A 22,048-nucleotide genomic window follows, 5' to 3' on the forward strand; every position below is an offset into this window, starting at 1 on the left:
ACTCTTCTGCAAAAATGCACATGCACACATGCTTATAAAAGTATACTCTTATCACAGACCATATCATCCTTTGTCTTTGAAATGGATTAAAAGCAGCACACTGAAAACAATATGTACTCAAACAACAAGACAGAAGGTAAAATACTGATTTTCCTTTCTTTGTTTTACATGTTTGTTTAATATTCTTGTGATTTTCTGCTACAGAAGTCCTGGTCATGTTCAATAAAGTACAAACTCACACCAGTTTTCAAACACGTTTAACTGTGTACATGTTATAGAAACGTGAATATACGTGAATATTTATTAAATGTTTCAATGCATTTGGTAATTAATTAACTTTGAATCGTTTAAAGGTGCACTATGTAATTTTGGGGAAGAAATTTTAACCAGAAGAGAAAGATCTTTGTTGATTTTTTATGTCTAAGCAAACTTAATAATCAAACTCTCATGTTTTCATGACTGAATAAACTGAATAAACAATCTGACCTTAAAGGACAACACGATTTCAGTTTATATGTGGCGGACCCTGCCACCTTTCTAGCTTCAAACAGTGTTCTGGGGACCTTATTTTCCTCTGGGAACAGCTTCTTTATTCAGTTATGGAAAAAATACATATTTCTGAGTTGAGTACCTCATTAATGTTGTAAATATTAAAATTCTGAGTTTGAATTTCTTCTCCAAAACTACATAGTGCCACTTTAACAATTTTAATATACAGTATATACAATATACAGTGAACAAAGTTACATTTGTGATAAGGCATTACATTATATCTGTAAACAGCATGTTGAGTGTAGTTCTGGAGCCCTTTTTACCTCATTTTATACAAAAACAACTGTTATGAAAGGGATATCTAAAAATGGCTGGAAAACAATAAATGCTATACTATCAAACAGCTTATGTAAAGTACATGTTAATGTTATAACTGATGCCAAGTTGTGCAGGAACAGGAAACATATGAGAACCTTAATATAGTACACAGTATTCTGACTTTTAAAACAGAATTTAATTCTCACTATTTACACAAATCTACCAAGCTACCATGGACAAACCTGGGCTTTATGATATAATATGATGCAGTCTGAATGTGCTCATATTTGTTTCATCATTTCAACCTCCACCACATAATGTATTAACACAAAACTCTTGCTCGAGGGACATACAGTTATGTCCATATCATTATCTCTGCAAATGACATCAAGTTGACTCAATAAAGCAGCAACTATGCACGTTTTTTTAAATAAATATTTACATGTTTGTATCAATAAAAGATAGACATTGGCGAAATGTAAACTTGCAGTATTTTACACAACAAGGCGTTCAAGTCACAGTCTGACTTGATTCTTGGAAAGTCATTAAAGTTTTCTTGTCACTTCCCTTACCTGCCCTGACCTTGTTCAAACATGTCCAAACTGACGTAAACACTCAGTGGTGGCACCTTTTCCTGCTGTTTCACTGGAACACGCTTACATTGCTTACTAGTCTTCAGAGCAGGAGTTTCCTGGGGACTCTGACTTCGATATGGGCTGGACGGGCCGCTCTCTGAAGAAAGCAGTTGTGTTAATTCTCCAGGAGAAGATAGAGGCTGTGTCTCTACAGATTCAACTGGGTCTTCAGTTTGTATGTCTGTTGCCAGGGCTATAGCAGGGTCAGCGTATCCCTTTGTCTGGTCGCTTGCTGGGTTTTCATTACAGCCTGTGTCAAGCGGAGAGGTGGACGCTCTCTGAGCTTCCTCAATGTAAATCTTGTCATAGGTGCTTTCGGATGGCTCAAAGGAGCACGTTCCCTATGGACATATCAACAGGTTGACACACAGACAAAGAAAGGGTTAACAAAAAAGGCATGACCAGGCCGGTTCTTTTAATTGACAAAAAGAAAACAGGTTACAGAGCAAACACAAAGGAAACAAATAACCAGAGGAAAGAGTACAAAATTTTTTGGTTTTGTTTTGTTTTTGGTGGGGTTTAGCAGGCAAGCTACAATTAAAGGGAAAGTTAATCCCAAAATCATAAATACATGTTTTCCTCTTACCTGTAGCGCTATTTATTCATCCAGATTGTTTTGGTTTGAGTTGCTGAGTTTTGGAGATATCTCAAATATAATGGAGCTAGATGGCACTCGGCTTGTGGCTCTCAAAGCAGCAAAAAGTACATTTAAAAAAACTTAACAGCAATGTTTCTTTCCAGAAATCCTGACCTGGTTACTCGAGATAATCCACAGACCTTCTTGTTGTGAGCAGTTTCATGTAGGAACTATTTAATTTCATCTGTATCACAAAGGAAGCGGGTGCTGGATGTAAACGTTAATGGTGCCCTCCTCCGCTGAGCTCTAGCGTCAGCTAGCTTAGTTAGCTAGCCTCTCATCCATCAGTAGATGCATGCGCCCGTCTGCGTTGTGATATTTCTGCTCTAATTTCCAGACAATATGATCAAGCACTTGTCCCTCCCTGATCACAAATGACCAACAATTACCTGAGTGGTGTCACTCCCCTTAGCCTCTTTAAAACGGATATAATTCCCTCCTCACCATATTCTGACTTGCCAACAGCACCACAGAACTGCGGCCAGGATCAGGCACCAGCTTCTCCTTGAATTTCTTCCACCTAGAAAATCAGATTAAAAGCTTCATTAAGGCGATTTTTTTGCTCACAAATGTAAAGGTTTATGAACTGTACACAAAATGTAGTACAATATGCTTTTTATTATGTCCATACCACGTGATCGCTGACAATAAACTATTGACACTTACTGAACAGCACAGCATAATCCCACAGATAACACGAGAATTATAAGGAGGGTTCCGCAGAGGATGAGAGCTTTGCTGAAATGCATATCTGTCAAAGGAAAAAATAACGATGAACGAATGAAACGCCATAACAAAACACATTCTTCTGACGAATGCGTGAGGCATGATGATTTATGATGTTTTGAGAAACCAGTGGTTACATAACAGTGTAAAGAGATGATGCGATCTGGTTAAGTGAGTGACGTGAGTGCGGGAGTATTTAATACCCCTGACTGTATTAAACTGAGCAATGCTGTCTTTGACTTGCTTATGAAAGAGCGTTTTTGTTTGTAAGGCTGTCTTCAGTACAACTCAGGCATTGTAGCAATTTGCGTTATGTTGTGCGGCACAGCTTTTTGATCCATGAACATGAGTCACGTTGTTGTTGATGGGAGAATATGGAGTTTGGTCTGTCGTGGAGCCAGTGCATCTCTCGTACGAGATATAGTGAAGGTTAGATACTAGAGAACAAGAATGCGACCTCAGCGTGACTTCACCTCCTGGGTGAGCAGAGAGGGAGATGTATATCGATGAATTAACAAACTTATGAGACTTAACATCCCGTATGACAGTACCTGTTTCACCCTGACACCAAACGTGTCATGTCGTTTAAATGATCAACCGACTCATTTTGATAGCCAACTGTTAGGATGATCAATTGATCGTTTCAGACCGCTTTTAAGCAAAAATGTGCTGTTTCAAGCTTCTTGAGTACATCTTTAAATCGTTTGATCGATTAATTGTGAAAATAATCGGCTCTTATGAAAAACAGTCAATAAGAAAAGCTTTCATCATATGTATCTTGTGTGGGCTGTCCTCTTCCAGGTCACCATGGTAACCACTTGGCAATGCCTCAGCCTTCTCAGTCGTCCTCCAGGATCAAAGTTCTTCACGTGTACTTTACATCATTTACTTGTATCAGATCTTCTGTGAATGAAATCTGTATACTCTTTTAGTTGTTCTGGTCTGTACACGCAACATCTATTTCATGTCTGTCCATTTTTTTTCATTTGAGATCTGATCTCTGGCTTACGGGAATGGCTACCACAGCATGACGTCAGGTTGCGTTTTTTTACCCAAGCTGATTTTTGTTTTTAATTTTTTCGCGCAGCAGCCTCGCTGCCTTTTCTCGGCAAACCCTGAAGTCTGAACAGACACAGCCTCGACGCACCATCCACGCTCAAAATGAATGGGAGGTGTAGTGTTTTCGCCCAAGTGTCTCAGCGAGCCGCACAGTCAACCTGACATGCCCAAACAGGCATGCAACACAAGTCATGCATCTGTTTTGGTAAGACACACGCAGCCAAAATGATCAATTTGGGAAAGTTAAGGCCTCTGACTCATTATCAAAATGTGCTATCAGCTTTTAGGAAGCCAAGATAAATACCAACTAAGCCCCCAGGATTAAACTGACATGCCACAACAATCAGCTCCTAAAGTCAGACACATTTAAACACTTTCACTGTATCCTGGCTGTGCGAGGACACGGCTTCTGATCTTCACCCTGTCGCTATTTCTGACACTCCTTTAAGTTTCTGGTAGAAAGCTTCAGCTGTGTTCATAGAACTACGGCTAAAATGTGTGTAAACAGTGTGTTACAGACTACTCACCAAATCTTGTGGTTTTAAAGCTTTGTGGTGTGCTTTTGGTAGTTCCAGTACGAGCTATGGCCTCGACATAGACGCTGTATTGAGTGTTTGGTGTCAGATCTTGCAAAGTGTGATGGCTTTTGCTATAGGCAGTAACATCTGGAACAAACCCATGACAGAAATGCCGTAAAATGTAACAGGAAGGAGGAATAAGTATCTTCAATTGATTAGCAAGATTCAATCAAGCCTGTGGTGGACTTACTGAGCTCTGTTTCTGTCCTTGTTCCGTAGAAGATGATTAAGCTGACAACCTCACCACTGCACGCCTCCTGTGGCTCCACACTCCAGCTCACCTCAGCGCTTCGGTGTCTAGCTGAAACGTTGACTTCCACTTTCCCTGGATCTGCAGGGGTCATGACCTCAAAATCAGTGTGGTAACACACAGACATACGTTTTCAGAATCCTTAAAAATCTGAAAGATGTACCTCCTTCTCTGGAGCAGATTTGAAGCACCTGTGTGCCACGACCTGTCTTGTCATCAAAGAGGGGAGTTACTGTGATATTGTATTGCGTCTTATCCAGGAGGTCTGGAAGAAAGGGAAGACTTTTCTGAAAATCTGTAATAGGAAAGTGGCATTAAACACATTAAATCCATAAATGTAATTCTCCTTCAACAACTGCTCCTGCTTAGCTTTTTAGCCATGCTTGCAGCGTAGCTTTATGGCCCTGTTCAGACCAGGCCCGGCCTGAGTGATCCGATCACAAGTGGACAGCTTTAAGCTCGCTAATTCACACCGAATTCACAGATTCACAGAATATTTGTACACTGTAGATTTGTTACTTTTACTTAAGCAAAAGATCTGAGTACTTCCACCACCACTCGAGTTTAGGTGAGGTACAAAAATGTCAAAGTGCCTTTGTAGCTGTGGGAGATGAGTCACAGATATTGAGAACTCCATATTTATCAAATTATAAGATCTCTCTGGCTAATGGATGTAAGAGCAGCCTTTAAATGTCTACTTCCACCAGTGTATCCATTACATGCCACACCCAGATGATGGGTATAATTGATATAACGGTCAAAAAAGTCACTGCCCATAAATTATCATGGGTTTGATGATGACGCAGATTCCAGTATCAAATCTCATCATCAACCACTTCACGTCTGTTGTCTAACATACCAAGCAGCCTTGCGAAAGTGTCCTTGGTCTCCTTCCAATAGTTTTGATTTCCATTGTGGGTGTAGTCAATCATGTAGCCACTGACAGGCTGAGCAGGAGCCTTCCACCTGAGCAGAATAACACCCTCAGAGGTTGAGTTCGTCTGGATGTCGGTAACTTCAGGGAGGCCTTCTAAGTGAGATCAAATGAAAAGAAGCTAATTGCTTGATACCAAGCCACTAACATGCATCAGGGCAGAGCATTAATCCATTAAAAATGAAACAACATGACCCATAAATTGCGGTAACCCATTAAGAAACCAACATCAATAGCATTAAAACTCACTCTCTCCAATGGCTGGAACATAAACAGAGTCCTCCGCAAACAGGGAGTCAATATGGTAGACTTCAAGAGCTATTGTGTGTGCATCCTGGTTCACATCACAAATTGAATTGTCACATAAAGCAGACGTATAATTTACTCCAGTCGTGTGTTCTTTGTAGGGAGTTTGTTTGATAGTGTAGTTAAATGTGTCTGGGCATGTTGAAGGAATCTCCTGCAAAGACAGTTAGAAGCCCTTCAGACATTAAGAAATACAAAAAGGTAAAAGTTGAATTATGAGTTTGGAAATGAAGCAAGTGAATTTCAAACATATGTAAAGGCAGCATTCAGAGGCTTCCTTACCGTCCACATGGCTTGAACTTTTCTTACTCCATTTTTCTCCGCTTCAGCTACCTTTCTCCACAGGAGCGGCTTGTAATCGCTCTCTGTAAAGGGTTAAAATACGTTTAATATAACAGGACCACTGCTCTCACCTGGAACTGAACTCATTGTTTCTTTTTGGTTTTCCAGGATTCCTGCTAATTCTCAACTCTGAGAAACCTGATGAATCATTATGTATTACCTGTCCTGGAATTGTCTGTTGTCAGTTGCCTTGATACATTTTAACTGTTGTGTTTTGCAGGCAAACCTTAAAATATTCACATTCATGTACCAACCTGCAACTCAAATGTGCGTCAGATAACAGTGGTGCAAGCTGATGTTTAGTCCCTTTCAATTCTCTTCTGAATTGTTTATTTGAAGCAAAACCAGTGTCAATTTGTAAACAGGTAAACTAGATGAACATAAAGGGTGCGATTTAAACAAACTGGGGTGCATAGTTTAAGTTCATGGTGCAAGTGGCTTTGGGGCATGTCCATCTCCCTTTCACTAGTTAAACAGCACATAATCTGGAAGGAGAGTACGGTGCAAAGCGCAAAGGGGTTGTATTAAACCCCAAAACCAGCTGGAAAACAGTGTATATGGGTGTTTAGTAGGGTTGTTGAATGGTTCTGGTCCATTTGTTGACATTAAGTGCAAAATATTTGAATTCTACATGTTGTGTTATAAATATGTACAGCGACTGCCCTCTATAAAGTTGAAACCTGGCTAATGCGACCACCTGTGTCACCAACCTCCCTTCCCTCACAACCCCTCCTATGAAACAAATGTCTCCCAACTCAACAGGCTGTGGGAGAGGAGTATCAGCCAAAATGTGATTGAGTAGATCGATAAAAGTGCCTATGGTAACAGCCCAGCCGCCAGGATAAAATGTTAGCAGTTAATGTTTCTGCTAACTACTGACACCGTCACACCACCAAAACATGCACGGAAAGCAGAGAAAGCTGCCTTGTCAGTGACCGCAGTTTGAAACTACATTTCAACATTTGTGAGTGTGAAACCTATGAATATTTTTACAGAGACCACAGAACAATTTCCAGCCTGTTTCATGGCAACAAACCAAGTGTGAGGTCACAGCATCTCCAGCTGTGTTTTGTATCTGAGGATCTGATGTTAATTAATGTCCTGTGTTTATCTACACATCAAAAGAAGACTTGACTAAAAGACTAAAGTTTTTAGTTTTCCTGTTCAAATGTACCAGGATATTCCCTGCAGAGTAATTATTGTGCATATGGACATGTTTCAAATTCATGAAAGCGGCCTCTCTAATCATTAAAGTAGAGTGTAAATGCGTGGTGAACCTGCCTATGTAGGCATATCTTACTATTTGAATAAAGTGTGGAAAAATACTACACCATTGACTTTAGATTAGTTTATATTGGTCATTGGTGCAGTTGCCCTCTGCTGCTTTGAGATAGCACACCCCATTTTAAGACCAACATGCCCATGGGCCACTAGAAGCATGGATGCATTTCTAAGTAAACTAACACAGTATATGAACCTTAAAGTTGTTATCAATGTCTAATCGTTGATCTTCATGACACCAGGACCAAATAGGTGCCAAGTTATTGTCTTTTTGTAGCCAAGGTATATTCATATCATCTACATTCTATTACAATGATTAGAAATACAAGTCAGAAAGTCAAAAGTAATGTAAGCTATTTTAACAGCAGATGAAACATAATCATGTGGTCATGTGATGCGGATGGAAGCAGTTTTGACATCGTTCTTACTTTTCAGTTTGGTCAGAACCGTCTTCTCCAGGCTCCAGTCACTCCAGGGGCCCTTGTTCAAACGACAGCGGACTGCAACTGTGTAGTTACTGCAGGATTCCAATTTTTCAATGGCAATGTTCCAGCTTGCATTTTTCTGATTGCATGTTTCTATATCACTGAGCACCCACTAGGAAAAAACACACAGATTTCCATTCAAATTCTAGGGAACTAAAAGAACGTGTAATGCTGAATGACTCAACCTTCACCACAATCCAAAGTCATCTAATTAATGAAATAAAACAGATGTTTTGTGCTTTGGAAATCTTTCACAGCTTTTTTTGTTGAAATACGGTGTTTTGTTAGGAAAAATGGGTCTCTTACCTCTGGAGTTCCTTCATTGACCACCTGGAACAGAAAAAGCAACAGAAACGGCCTTAATCAAAAACAGCTATTCTCTAGTTTTTACACCTTTTTTATTAGGAGCAATAAAGATTATGTTATTGGTGTTGCTGCTGTGGTTTAACTGACTCAAATTTCCACTAACTAACCTCCAAAATTCAAGAATGGAACAAAAAAGTAGTGTCCATGGCATGTACCCTATTGTCTGCTATCAATGCCACAATGCACAACATTATAGAGATGGGAAAATTACAGTTGCAGGACTCAACAGTTGTTTTGTTTGTGATTGTTGTTTGTAATTTCAGATATTAGTTGTATCTGTTCTGCTTGTGCTAGGCAGGCTAAGATAACCATTATACATTATTTATAAATTAATAATATATATAATTAATTGGACTGGACTGGCATATTTTATTTTATTGTATTTTATTATTATTTTATTTATTACTCATCTATTTTTGTGTCTTCATGTTACTGTATGTTTTAGTATCTGTGCAAGGCAAGCTGCTGCAACAACAAAAACAAAAAACACCTTATCTTGCAGTGTCAAAGAAAGTAAGAAAAACATTTCTGGATCATTTATCTGGATTTCCACCAAAAGTTAATGGGGCCTATTCTGAGCCTCCATCCATGGAAATCCATTCAGTAGTTTTTGTGTAGCTGACAAACCAACCAACCACCAAACAAACAAATGGGCACAGGTGAAAACACAACCTCTGGAGATAACAAAAGTAATGTTATTTGTATTCATTTTAACGTAATCTGGTTGTCTTTTTCTAATTTGTGACTCCTATCATTGAATTGTTGCCTGAGATTCAATACTGTCTCGTGGTTGCTTCCAGTAAATACTTCAAGATTAGATTAGATTTAAAAAGATCAAAGAGGGACATACCTTGCTGTAGTGGACCTGACAGCGATACTTATACTTATCCAGTGAGCTCCTGGGATGTCCCGGGATTTCCCACCTAACCAGCAGACTATCAGAGCTGAGAGTCACATTACTCAACTCTGGATGGAAGAGTTTTGCTGGGGGAAGATGAACATGACAGCACATCAAAATGCAGAAACGTGCGATGTTAAAACCACAAAGACATCATTGAGAAATCCACAAAATTGACTTTATGGTACTTACTAATATTTAAAAGTGTAAATTCAAAAGGGTCGGAGGTCGCTTCCCAAGCAGCAGATTGAGCTTTCACAGTAACACTATGACGCCCTGTTAAAGGTATTTTGGACATTATATTTTCATATTTGATTTTGCACGTTTTTTTCTGTGAGCTGCAGATTTCACCCTGGTTGGAGCAGGCCGAATTAGTACTGAAAGACATAAATGTTTTATATTATTAACACACATCAACATGAGAAAGAATTGCTCCTGCATTAGTGCTTACACAAAAGGAAGAAAATATGAAACCCACCACAGTACAGTGTAGTTTATTGTCGAAGGATCAACCTGATGGTCCCAGCTGCATGTGAACCAATTTGGTGTACTTCCAATCATATTTTCATAATGGAGGAAGCATGACAGGTTGCTGGGTTTTACTGCAAAAAAAGCATTGTCATATATATAAAGTTACAGCAGGTGTAACTTGATGGGACTACAGATAAAAACTAGTTCCTTAATATGTGCTGTCCCAAATGAGAAAAAAATACAATTTAGAAAAACACTTCTTACAGTACGTTGTGATGGTGGTGCCTCCAAGGACATGACGGGTTTCATTACTGTGGCATTGCAATGTAGCCCTGGGGAGAGTGAAGTTCCTCAGTGACAGGACTGCGTGTGTCGAGTTGGTCGTGTTATACAGGCTCTCATCTATGGATTTGTTGTCCAGCGTCCAGTAGATTTTGCCACGGACACATGAAGTCTGGCACACTATCTCGATACTGGATCCCACTTCAATGTACAGATCTTTAGGGACAACATCGCAGGTGTTCTCATGCCTGCCTGCTGGAAATGATGAGGTTAAATTCAATTACTATTCAATTAGGAAATGCGCTTATTTTCTCTCCTGGACAGAGTAAGAGAAGATTGATACTGCTGTGTGCCGAGGGCAAATGTGCAGCTGGTTAGCTAAGTTTAGCACAAAGATTTTAAATTTGTAATTTGTTCTTTTTCTTTCATTACAACACAAAAAAATACTTTAATGCAGTATTGCTCTGATTGCAAATATAATAGAAAGTACCACTAATATAGACAAGTCTGTAAGTTTGGTTCATTTGGTTGGAACAGGGGAAGAAACGATAAATAACTAGTATATTTTACTATCTACTATTATATATATGTTATGATTAACGAACATGTTAATATATTGTATTTTAACAATTTAATTATAAGTGTAACACTGATCAATCTTTTTTGCAGAACTATTAATATTGTGTTGTGTGTTGTTATGCAGCACCAGGAGAATAGCTGCTTGTGTGCTGTGTAATAGCTGCATATGGTTAAAATGACAATAAACACACGCTACAGTCGACATTGTTGCTTTTGATTCCTGTCCGGTTCAGACAAATAAAGGGAGCGCATCATCAGTACTGACGAAAATGACAGCGGGTCATTCTTCACTTTAATGCTTTTTATCTGTGTATTTATGTTGGCGTTATAAATATATTAAACATATCATAAGCATCGTTAGTGTTATGTATAGTATAGTATAGTATAGTATAGTATAGTATAGTATACAGGACGAAAAAAGTATTCCTGGGGTTAATTACAGTGGAATTACTTTGTAATTGACTTAGTGAACTGTTTATAAACAGCAGATGGATTTATTCATAGTCCAGCTTTTGAAATCTTGTTGTGTTTGGTCTGGCAAACTAACCCTGCATCATCAGCTTAGAAACAGATCGAAATCCCCCTTTTTCAAGCTCCCTTGCTCTGGTAGTTTAGTCCGCACCATGGTTAGATTGACAGATTTTACACCACCACAAACTGATTGCCTGTAATTTTACGGTTTACGGACGTAAACTTACTTGGTTTTGAGGGATCAAAGAAGTCTACCTTGATGGTGAAACGTAACAAATCACTCGGTTGTGTTTACGTTTTAAGATGATGCTTCTTAAGTTTTGGTGACGATGCTGAGCGTGAGCGATGATAAGTAAATTCATCTGTATGTTTTCAGTATGGATCAATACAAATCTGTTTTAAAAGTAACAAGGAGTCACACAATGAGAAAAGATAAGTCTTGTGTAGAAATCACATTTTTGAGATTGTTTTATAATCGAATCACACACCAGGGTTTTGAGTCCTTTCTCTTCATGGAGTGTGACCTGTCTGAGTCAACCCAATGTAATGCAAACTGCTCATCACGCAGGTTTTATTCGGCAAAATTACGGGACAGGAAACTTTATGTTGAAGTGCATTTTTACATCTGGTTTTCAGCGGGTTTTCCCCACATTATTCTTCTGCCATAACCCATAAAGAGACATGATTTAACGAGTTTACCACAGTGAAGCAGCATCTTTTCAGGAAAGAGCGACAGGCACATCTTTCCTACACTGTTTTATGTCAGCATCGTCAAGTCTTTAATAGACACTCACTGGTTCTTCATTTGCAATTAAAAATCCATAATTTTTTGCCCATTTTTTGCTACCAGTAAACATTTTCCATTTGAGGGCACCAGCTGTGGCCATGAAACTAGAGTTACAGTACGTAACGTTTTTTTCTCCGATCCAAAAGTAATTGCTCCCTCAAAACCAAGTCGTAAAATAGGTGAAACCTTCCAACAATTTAAAATAAAAACAATTTGATCTGTTTTCAATAGTGATGTTGTTTTCTTTGTCTAACAGCTCCCATGGAATATATTTAGGTGAGTGTAATTGTGGATAAAGTGGACTCAAAACAACCACCAGCAGACTATGGCAGCACCCTACTAGGAATTGTCTTACTGAAACTTACTGTAGTCACTTTAAGCTCCATACACTGGTATGTGCGTTTGTGGTCACTTCCAGTCTGTGAGATCATTCTTTGTATAACTTGTTGAAACCTCTGTAGCTTAAATTGGCATCCAGCATTCAGCAGGGATGTTGTGCTGCTTTTCAGTACCTCAGGGGTCACCTGAGGTTCAGATGTGTCACAAGGCTGTTTTGACTTTGTTTTAAAAATGTAATTGGACCTACGTGCGTTGTTGAAAGTTAAAGGGTCTCTGTGGAACTTCTGTGACTCATTTCTAAACAAATACTAGCTACTGTGCTCTGTTAGTTAGAAGCCCAGAGGCACTATAACAAGGCCCTCCAGATCACGCACTACGTTACATCCTTTGGACTGTCGCTGAAAATCCAACCCAGGTCCTTCACAAAGAAATTCACAGTCCAGCAGCGTTAAACAACTAAAACAAATCATCCACGGGCGTGTATAAGCAGTCGAGAGAGAAGGGGAAGGTCTCATTTTTCATATGCCCAATAAAAAAAGTGATTAATACATGTAAATTGCTATAATAGAGCCTCTTTAAAACAACATTTATACTCTCCATCTCCCTTAACTTGGATTTTGTGAGTAATTTATCTGCCAAAAAAAGAGGCAAAGCACACAGGAAACAAAGGAACAAATACATTTGATCGCTAGCATTAAAACAAAACAAAAAAACAATGTGGCAGAAAATATTTACATATACATACATGTAAATATATGTATAATTAACTTTTACATGTTCTTTTGACACTTGGGTATCAACAGTAACTTTCAAGCAAAAAATTAACCTAAGTACATTTAATATCATATACTTTTACTCAGGTGCTATTCATATGTGTAACTTCCAGTAATATTTTAACATGATATATTTACTTTTACTCAAGTATGACTTTTGGGTACTTTATAGCCTATAACACTGTCTGTTACTAAATAATAATAATAATAATAATAATAATAATAATGTTATTTTAATTTGAGGTGTAATCATAGAATATAAGCAATATTATAATAGGATTCTAGCAAGTTTCGAGTATGTGTTGACCCGCATTAACTACAGTGACCATCGTGATCTGAAACCAAAACAAAACAAGCGTTTCTCAGAAATCCCAGAAATCCCAGTCAGCAGCTCAGCATTTTCACACCATGTCACACAATAAACATAACTTAATTTAAGATTAACTTACCTTCACAGACGGAGGGTGTTACACCCAGGACTAACAGGAACAGAAGGGGATACATGTCTTTTTATCCCATTACCAGAGCTGAAAGAAATCTTCTCTTAGAGCTGCAGGATTCTCATCTGCTCGAGATAAAAACGCTTAAAATCCACTTTACTGTGTGTGTTAGGGCACAGTGTACACTTCACTGCACCGCATTTCCCCCTGCTAGCGCTGTGTCTCAGGCACCATGCAACAGGAACTGAAGCAAACCCTGAAATAAAAAGGCAGGAATTACTCAACTGGAACCGCGGCGAGCCAAGAGGAACTGACCAAACTCGTCGACTGTCTGCCAAACTGATAATGAGTCTCTGCGTGTATTTCCAGAGAGCACCGTGAGGTTCAGTCACTTCACCTTCCCGCTCCTGATAACGACGCTATGAGTCAAGCAGCAGCCTACCTACCACACTATAAAACAATTCAGCGCCGGGTGGTCAGTCGCCTTTGGTTGCACAACAATATCGAGGGGTTAAGTAAGGAAATGGAGAAATTGGTTCACAAAAGAGAAGTGCTGGAGGAAGTAATCAGATACTTTACTTAAGTACTTAAGTACTATAGTATTATAGTAGAGTACTAATAGGATACCACATTGTAAAAATACTCTTTAAGTTTAGAACATTTTAGGCTACTTAAGCATATTTATTTAAGTATAACGAAAAGAGGTATTTAAATGATAGATATAGATAGATACATAGATAGATAGATAGATGATAGATAGATAGATAGATAGATAGATAGATAGATAGATAGATAGATAGATAGATAGATAACTGACTCACAATTTCTATTTTTATCTTTAAATGCTTTGCTTGCTGCCCTACTTTTGTGTTCATATAGCTCCACCTAGTGGTTAGTAAGGGCCAAACTGGGCTGGCTATGAACAGACAATATTTCTGGGGAGAAAATATAATCATATTTTGGACCTCAAACTCCATTAAAGTAAAATAGCTTAAAAACCACATTTTAAACTAGAAACATTTATGATGATGGCTGCAATCAGTGGAATTTTTTTTTAAACAATAATGAGGCTAAATGTATGAAAACCCACCCATCTTCACGTGTTATCATATTGAAATAACACTTCATATTAAGTCCCTGAAATAAGTTTATTTTTATTTTACATTTTCTTAATGATAACTCTGTTTTATTTATTTTCCTCCTGTTTTCCTCCTTTACTTTGCCATATTTTGTTGTATGTCTTATTTCACGTGTTAAGAAGTGTCTGTTCACCTTGGAAATTTTGTAACTGTAATTGTTGCCATACCATTGGTAAATTTGAATTTTTTTAAAAAAAATCAATAAAACATCTTCACGTGTTAAAATAATTCACGTGTTATTATAATTCACGTGTTATTATAATTAAATCCCACTTTATATTAAGTCCCTGAAAGATCAAACGTGCCAAATGTCTTAAATGATATCACTAATGTAATGCCTTGATCTATTCTTTTAATGATAATTTTGTTTTACTTCTTTTCCCCGTTTTTTCCTTTTTTTAACCATATTCGTGGTCGCTGTGTTAATCTTTTATGTCTTATTTTGCAAAATGTTATGAAGTGTTGTGCACTTTGGAAATGTTGTAACTGTAACTGCCTTACAGTTTGTATATTGGAATTTTGTGAGAAAACAAAGATACAAACAAACAAAAACAACAAAAAACTAAACAACAAAAAACCCCAACTTTGTTTAAATACTTCAAATACTTGAAATTCGTGTTTCGGTGCATAAATTATAAAAAAAAATATGTATTAGTTATTAAGGAGGCACTATGTAGTTTTGGAGAAGAAATTCAAACTCAGAATTTTAATATTTACAATATGAATGAGGTAATAGCTAATACAAGTGAGTAAAACTGTTCTAGAAGCTAGAAAGGTGGCAGGGTCCGCCAAATATAAACACATTAAAACAGTATGAAATTGTGTTGTCCTTTAAGGTCAGTTTGTTTATTTACGCATGAAAGCAAAGAGAGTTTGTTTATTTAGTTTTTTAGACATAAAACAATATTTAAAAATGCAAAAAAAATACCCCGGAAGCAGTTTCATGAGCCGTAGCTACCGTTGCTAAGTTAGTTAGCCTGCTAGCATTACATACCGGTAAGCTATACTGCGACTTTGCGACCGTTAAACTGTGTCCTGGGTGAGCTGTTTGCCTTCAGTTCACTCGTTTAATCAGATTAATGTGTTCGTTATGCAAAAATACACATTTAATAATATGTAATTTCCACGAAATATATTGTGTAGCGGCTGCCTGCTAAGTCGACACATCTGTGAAGAAGCACTTCCGGGGCACTTTTGTAACGGGCACACAACACGCTGCAACACCGGGATATCTTGCCCTTGCTCGCCTGTCACCGCGTTCATGTCCACTGCGGTGCTAGTCGCCGCTGTAGTCGGCGGAGGGGTCCTGCTCCTGATGCGCCGTCTGTTCCCCCGGCAGAAAGCTGCGAAGCTGCTCCAGTATCCCGCCGACACCATGCGAGGGAAGACGGTCATCGTGACCGGGGCTAACTGCGGGATAGGGAAGGCCCTGGCCGGGGAGCTGTTGAAGCTCCGTGCCCGGGTCGTCATGGCCTGTCGGGACGTGCGGAGCGCCGAGGAGGCAGCCAGGGACATCAAGAAGCAAGCGGGAGCAGAGCAGGGGGAGGTGGTCATCAAACACCTGGACCTCGCTTCTCTGGGATCAGTCCGGAAGTTTTGTGAGGAAATTCATGAGGTGAGTTGAGAGTTAGCACACTGTCTCTGACTGAATAGACAGTTTATTTACTAGTTAGTGGACAGTTGGTCTTTAGAAACAGTGTCTAGGTCATTCCAGCTTTTGTCCAGAACAAAGGAGAGCACTGCAGGTACTGTAGCCGCATGGGACTGTCCGTGGTGCTGACCTCAGTGTGGCCCCTCAACCAACTGTTAACACTCACACATCCAGGTAGCATCCACCTGCTCATCCTGCCACAGGTCGAGCAAGAAAGTCTGGTCTACTGTCAGCATACTGTGTGTTTGTTTTCCTCTCAGTCACTTCAGATGAGCCAACCATCCTTTGGAGGCTGATTCAGTACAAGTCAGATTATTTTCATCATCGATTATTCTGCCAGTTATTCACTTGATTTATCAATTGTGAAAAACTGCCCATTACAATTTTGTAGAAGCATCTTCAAATGTCCTATTTTAGTCCAACTGAAAGTCCCAAATATTAAATTTACTATACATAAGTCAAAGAAAAGCAGCTAATTCTTAAATTGTAAATTTGGAAGTCGATATTATTGACCAATATTTGCCTATCGCAGATATATCAGTATCAGCAAACATAGATGTTGTAGATGTGCCCAAATGTAAACTTTTTGGGGGGTTTTACAAAACATAATACAGAAAAAGACACTGGGGATACTTACGAATTATTAGGATAATGGTGAAGGTTACTGCTTCGGTGCGCTGATGTCATTTAAGACAAAAAAGTTGATTATAAACTGTAAAATATCTTGCCAATTTTACATATATTTGTCACAAGTGTTTGATAACATAATTTTAGGAATCAATGCAATAAAGAAAAGTATGTACAGTAGTTTTAACTCCAGACTCTGGTACTCAAGATGTACTCTCAGTCACTTCAGCTGAGTCAACCATCCTTTGGAGGCTTCATTCAGTACACGTCAGATAATTTCCATCATTGATTATTCTGACAAATATTTACTTAATTTATTAATTTGGTCATAAAAACTGCGGAAAATGCCTGTCACAAAAGCCAGTCTGAAAAGATAAATCGATTATCAGCTTAATTTTTTCATTTATTTTCATTTATTCCACACTTTACCTTCTAGCATTTAGTTTATGTCACGTACATTGTCGTGGCTCGTTCTTACAAAGTCTTCTTGACTCACACGTTAAATGGTCCAAATCACAACACTGCATGTACTGATTCTGTTGCCTTTATTCTGATTTATTCTCACTTGAAACAAAATAACAAAACATTTCTGAGTCTGACAGGGACGGCCCGCTGTGAGGAAAACTGAGACTCAGTCCCACTCATTTCTTCATCATCTGATTTATGACAAACAGCTCTAACGAACATATACTGCCAAGTGTTTTGTACAACCTTTATTACAGTAGTTTTGGTTTACTCTGTATAAACTCTGTAAATACCTGGAACCAGGAAAATAATTATCAGTTATTAGTGGAAGCACTAAGTGGAGGTAAATGTCACAAGCAGGCAGTTACCTCTCATAACCACTGGGTGTCTCTGGACGTCCTCTTTAAAACCAAAGTTCTGAGGAATGAATTAGGGCTTTAATAAAGGCAGGTGTGATATAAAGGTCTGAATATGTTCAAAAAACAAAAACAAATGTAGAACAACAAGGGAGCTAATTTGATATTGACTGAAACCTCAAGTATTACTAATATTTCTACATTCTAAATAACTTAAAATAGCTTTAGATTCGTATTTGATGACATTTTAAATCTTAAATGCTTTAAATCTCTTTGACCCTTTAGGAGGAATCCAGGATTGACGTGCTCATCAACAACGCAGGCCTCTACCAGTGTCCCTACACAAAGACTGAGGAGGGTTTTGAGATGCAGCTCGGTGTGAATCACCTGGGTCACTTCCTCCTCACTCACCTCCTGCTGGACATCCTGAAGTCTTCTGCTCCGAGCCGTATCGTCGTAGTTTCCTCTAAGCTTTACAAGTACGGCCACATCAACTTCGATGACCTGAACAGTGAAAATAACTACAACAAATCTTTCTGCTACAGTCAGAGCAAGTTGGCCAACCTGTTGTTCACGCTGGAACTGGCTCGCCAGCTTGAGGACACGGGGGTCACAGTCAACGCTCTCACCCCGGGCATCGTCAGGACCAGACTAGGCAGGCATGTTCAAATCCCCTTCCTGGCAAAGCCGCTATTCTACCTCGCCTCGCTAGTCTTTTTCAAGAGTCCGCTGGAAGGGGCCCAGACTCCCCTCTATCTGGCCTGCTCCCCTGAGGTGGAGGGAGTGTCGGGGAAGTGCTTCGCTAACTGTGAGGAGGAGGAGCTGATGGCCAAGGCTACAGATGAGCAGGCAGCCAAGAAACTGTGGGACATAAGCAGGAGGATGGTTGGGCTCGCTAACTGAGCAGAGACCTGTTCTGTAGACAGCACTCAGAGGACTTGGATAAAGTACTTAATCTTCAGTAGCCCCAGAGACTGTGTCCTGCAAGAGACTGCATGTGAAAAGACTGATTGCTACCTTGGGGATATAAATATGAACTAAATGACATATTTTGCCAATGAAAAATGTAAATTAATAATGCATTGCTGTGGGTTGGTCAGAGAATGTATAAAGCTTTGAATTAAAAAAAGGTGAAAGTGATTCTTCAAACGAAAGTGCACCGTGAATTGACTGTTATTTCATCTTCCTGATTGATAGGAAAGGACAGGAGTTTAATTTTGGCTTCAGTGAGTCGATGGAATTAATTCTGTTGCTGGAGGAGAAGATATATATACCCAATAATGGTAGGTAATTTTAAATGGTCAGGAAATTTTAAAGCTAATAGGCTAACATCGGTGTTAACTTCTCCTTAAGGCTATCATCGGTGTTAGCCTCTCAGACAGGCGAACATCAGTGTTAGTTTCTTCAACAAGCTAACATCGGTGTTAGTTTCTTCAACAGACAAATACTGGTCTTAGCTTCTCTTACAGGTTAACTTCTATTTTAGTTTCTCCAACGGGTTATAACGTGACTTTTAGCCTTACCAACAGGCTAACATTGGCGTTAGTTTCTCCAACAGGCTAACATTACTTTAAGCTTTTCCAAGAGGCTAACATTACTTTAAGCTTTTCCAAGAGGCTAACATCAGGGTTAGCGTCTCCAAGAGTTATGGGTTATACCAGTCAATACAGGGTCAGCTAAATTTAGAGCTAACAGGCTAACATTAGTTTTAGCCTCTATGGTAGACTAATATCAGTGTTAGCAAAAAGACTTTCAAACTATTTCTAAAACTAACTTATTTGCTTTATGTAGCCATCCTGGTCAGTCTGGGTTTATGAATACCAAACCTAGACAGCGCATTACTTTCTGTTTATATTCAGAGTCAGTTTATTGATCCAAAGAAGGGCAATTTATTTGCAGCTTACACGGTCCATACACACCACTCCAGTGTCTTTAAATGCCTGTGAGCTGACCAAGATTCACCCTCACATCGAGATAAAGAACTCATCTCCTCATTGCATCCATCAAAGTCAAGCTGAGTTGCCACCTTTTCCTCCGCTGTGAGGTCACATTATTGCTTGTGTTGTGCAAATCCTCAGAAAAGCCGTTTGAAAAGCATATCCATTTTTCTAGCTCAGCTATTGTACCTGAATGCTTAATTTGTGCATACTTTAGCATGTATTTTGCTGTGTGGTAAAAGAAGAAAAGGTGGAGGGTAGCTGTTAATCTACTTCCCCTCCATTGATGTTTGAAGTGTAAATGCTTTCTGCTGTGTCTGGAGGAGACAGCTGACAATAAGGTTGACAATGCAGATCAAGTGAGATGCTGCTGCAATGTGGCTCCCTCCTGTGGATGGATTCAAGCTATTTCAAAGTATTCTCACATTTTGGTATCAGTACTTTTACTTCAGTAAAGTATAACTCCTCGGAAAACAGAAATTAACTTCCTTACTGTCTTGAGTTTACTGATCTTGGTAAAAATCATTCTGTACCAACCTATTTTTACATTCAGTGATAAAGCAGGGCTTCATAGTGACTCAGCAGGCGCACACCACATGACTGCAGCTATGTGAGTCTGACTAATGAGTGGTCTCCCAGTTCAATCCCTCAACTGTGGATCAGCTGGCATGTAATTATCCTGAAACAACAATCGATCATGCTACAGTACTCGCAAAGTAGAGCAACATTTAAAACATGACGTCCCATTCACATATATCCGATAACACTTAATGTAAACATGTAAGTAGTTACTAAGGAGCAAGTGAGAAATGAATCAAGAACAACTTGATGATTAATGAATCGTTAATGAGTAACTGTGATTCGAGAACCCCATAAAGTAGATAATGATGAGTTTTCTAGAGAACTGACAGGAAGATACTATATTAATGAATCATTAGATAATGATTCAGTGACTACTCATTAATTACTAATTACTTAATCATTAGTTACTCTTTTTGTGCCCCTCAAGAAAAGTAATACATAATACTGAGTAGTTATGAAGTAGACCCATTAGTTTAACAATCATGAAGTGATGAGGGACTACTAACTACTCAGTACTATTCATCATTTTTACTTGAGGAGCACAAAAAGAGTAACTAATGATTAAGTAATTAGTAACTAATGAGTAGTGACTAGTTTTTTGCCACTCAGCGGTTGGTTTGTTGTTAATTAGGAACAACTAGTGATGTTGATTCACAGATATTTATGAATTCATCATTACCTTATGATTCATTAATATAGTATCTCCCAGTCTTTTCTCTTGCAACTCATCTACTCTAGTCTCTAGTCCTCTAATCAGTTATTTAGGAAAGACTCATTAATGATTCATTAATTATGAAGTAGTTCCTGATTCAGTCCTCACTTACTCCTTAGTAACTACTCCCACATAAGTGTTACCACACATCCACATTTTAGATCCCCACACTTGAACATTAAAGGGAAGCCTGGCGCTTATATGTATAATTTGTGCTTTATTAGGCGAACAAAACAACCAAAATATATAAACATGCATTGTTGTCAAAGAAACAGGGTTACAGTGGTGCGATGGGTTGTGGGCATCCAAATCTGAGGTAGAATGGGGGGGCAGGAAAACAAACCTCTTTGTTGGGATATAGAAGAGCAGAAAATAAAATAATACTGAATGCTAAGACAGATCTCAAAACGTTCCATCAATAACAATATAACACACCCACCGATACTGTCAAATTCAATCAACAGAAGGAAAACAAATTATAAGTTTCTCATAGTTCATTTAAAGTGATTAAGTTGTTTTTGTTGTCTTCCTGTGTTCAACATTCATATTTAAATCCTCACGAGGCCAACGTTGTTTCAATCATAGTAAAAATAACAACTGAAACAAATCTATGTGCAGTTTATATGGGCATTAGTTCTCAATTAAAATACCTCTCAGAGTTGTTTCAAATATAGGATTGGCAGTTTTTAACTTATGTACAAGTTCCAGGTTTATCAAGAAGATTTGCATTTTGTTAGATTGTTTCGGATGTATTCTTGCCAACAGCTACATACAAAATATATCACTCAAATTTTAGTTATAAGTATATATTTATACATTTGTAATTTCAATACATACATTTTTTTGTACAAATTTTATGAGCCACTTGAGCTCCTCGTCCCACATCCAACTCTTTCAACATGACTTACTTGCTCAAGACAACTGTAGAGTAAACTGTTTCCACCCACTGTCATACAATCAAAGCTTTTTAAATGATCAGCAATAGTTACACGTTCATGATACTGTATTTATTTGGCTCCTGGCTTCTATTCAAACCATTTTCTATCAAAATGATCACGCTAACAGAAGGTGTAGCCGGACACAGCAGGTCCAAGCATCCTGTCAAAGATTAAACCTGAATGTAAAGTCCT

General features: G+C 38.6%; 2 protein-coding genes across 2 annotated transcripts; one reads left to right on the forward strand and one right to left on the reverse strand.

Moving 5' to 3' along the window:
- Positions 1 to 194: 194 nt before the first annotated feature.
- LOC141018118 (interleukin-31 receptor subunit alpha-like) lies at positions 195 to 13,723 on the reverse strand. Its single transcript, XM_073493014.1, has 16 exons — positions 13,459 to 13,723; positions 10,043 to 10,315; positions 9,786 to 9,909; positions 9,500 to 9,684; positions 9,260 to 9,393; positions 8,350 to 8,373; positions 7,987 to 8,155; positions 6,218 to 6,300; positions 5,879 to 6,089; positions 5,555 to 5,725; positions 4,859 to 4,960; positions 4,636 to 4,776; positions 4,395 to 4,532; positions 2,749 to 2,833; positions 2,527 to 2,602; positions 195 to 1,786 (listed from the first exon to the last, which is right to left on the reverse strand). Exons 1-16 carry the CDS (start codon positions 13,511 to 13,513, stop codon positions 1,379 to 1,381), a joined length of 2,379 nt encoding a protein of 792 aa, XP_073349115.1. The 5' UTR covers positions 13,514 to 13,723; the 3' UTR covers positions 195 to 1,378.
- Positions 13,724 to 15,612: 1,889 nt separating this feature from the next.
- rdh14b (retinol dehydrogenase 14b) lies at positions 15,613 to 18,841 on the forward strand. The gene is made up of 2 exons (XM_073492237.1): positions 15,613 to 16,203; positions 17,973 to 18,841. Exons 1-2 carry the CDS (start codon positions 15,850 to 15,852, stop codon positions 18,588 to 18,590), a joined length of 972 nt encoding a protein of 323 aa, XP_073348338.1. The 5' UTR covers positions 15,613 to 15,849; the 3' UTR covers positions 18,591 to 18,841.
- Positions 18,842 to 22,048: the final 3,207 nt, after the last annotated feature.

The sequence above is a fragment of the Pagrus major genome, chromosome 22 (genome assembly GCF_040436345.1).
Source record: "Pagrus major chromosome 22, Pma_NU_1.0".
NCBI lineage: Eukaryota > Metazoa > Chordata > Actinopteri > Spariformes > Sparidae > Pagrus > Pagrus major.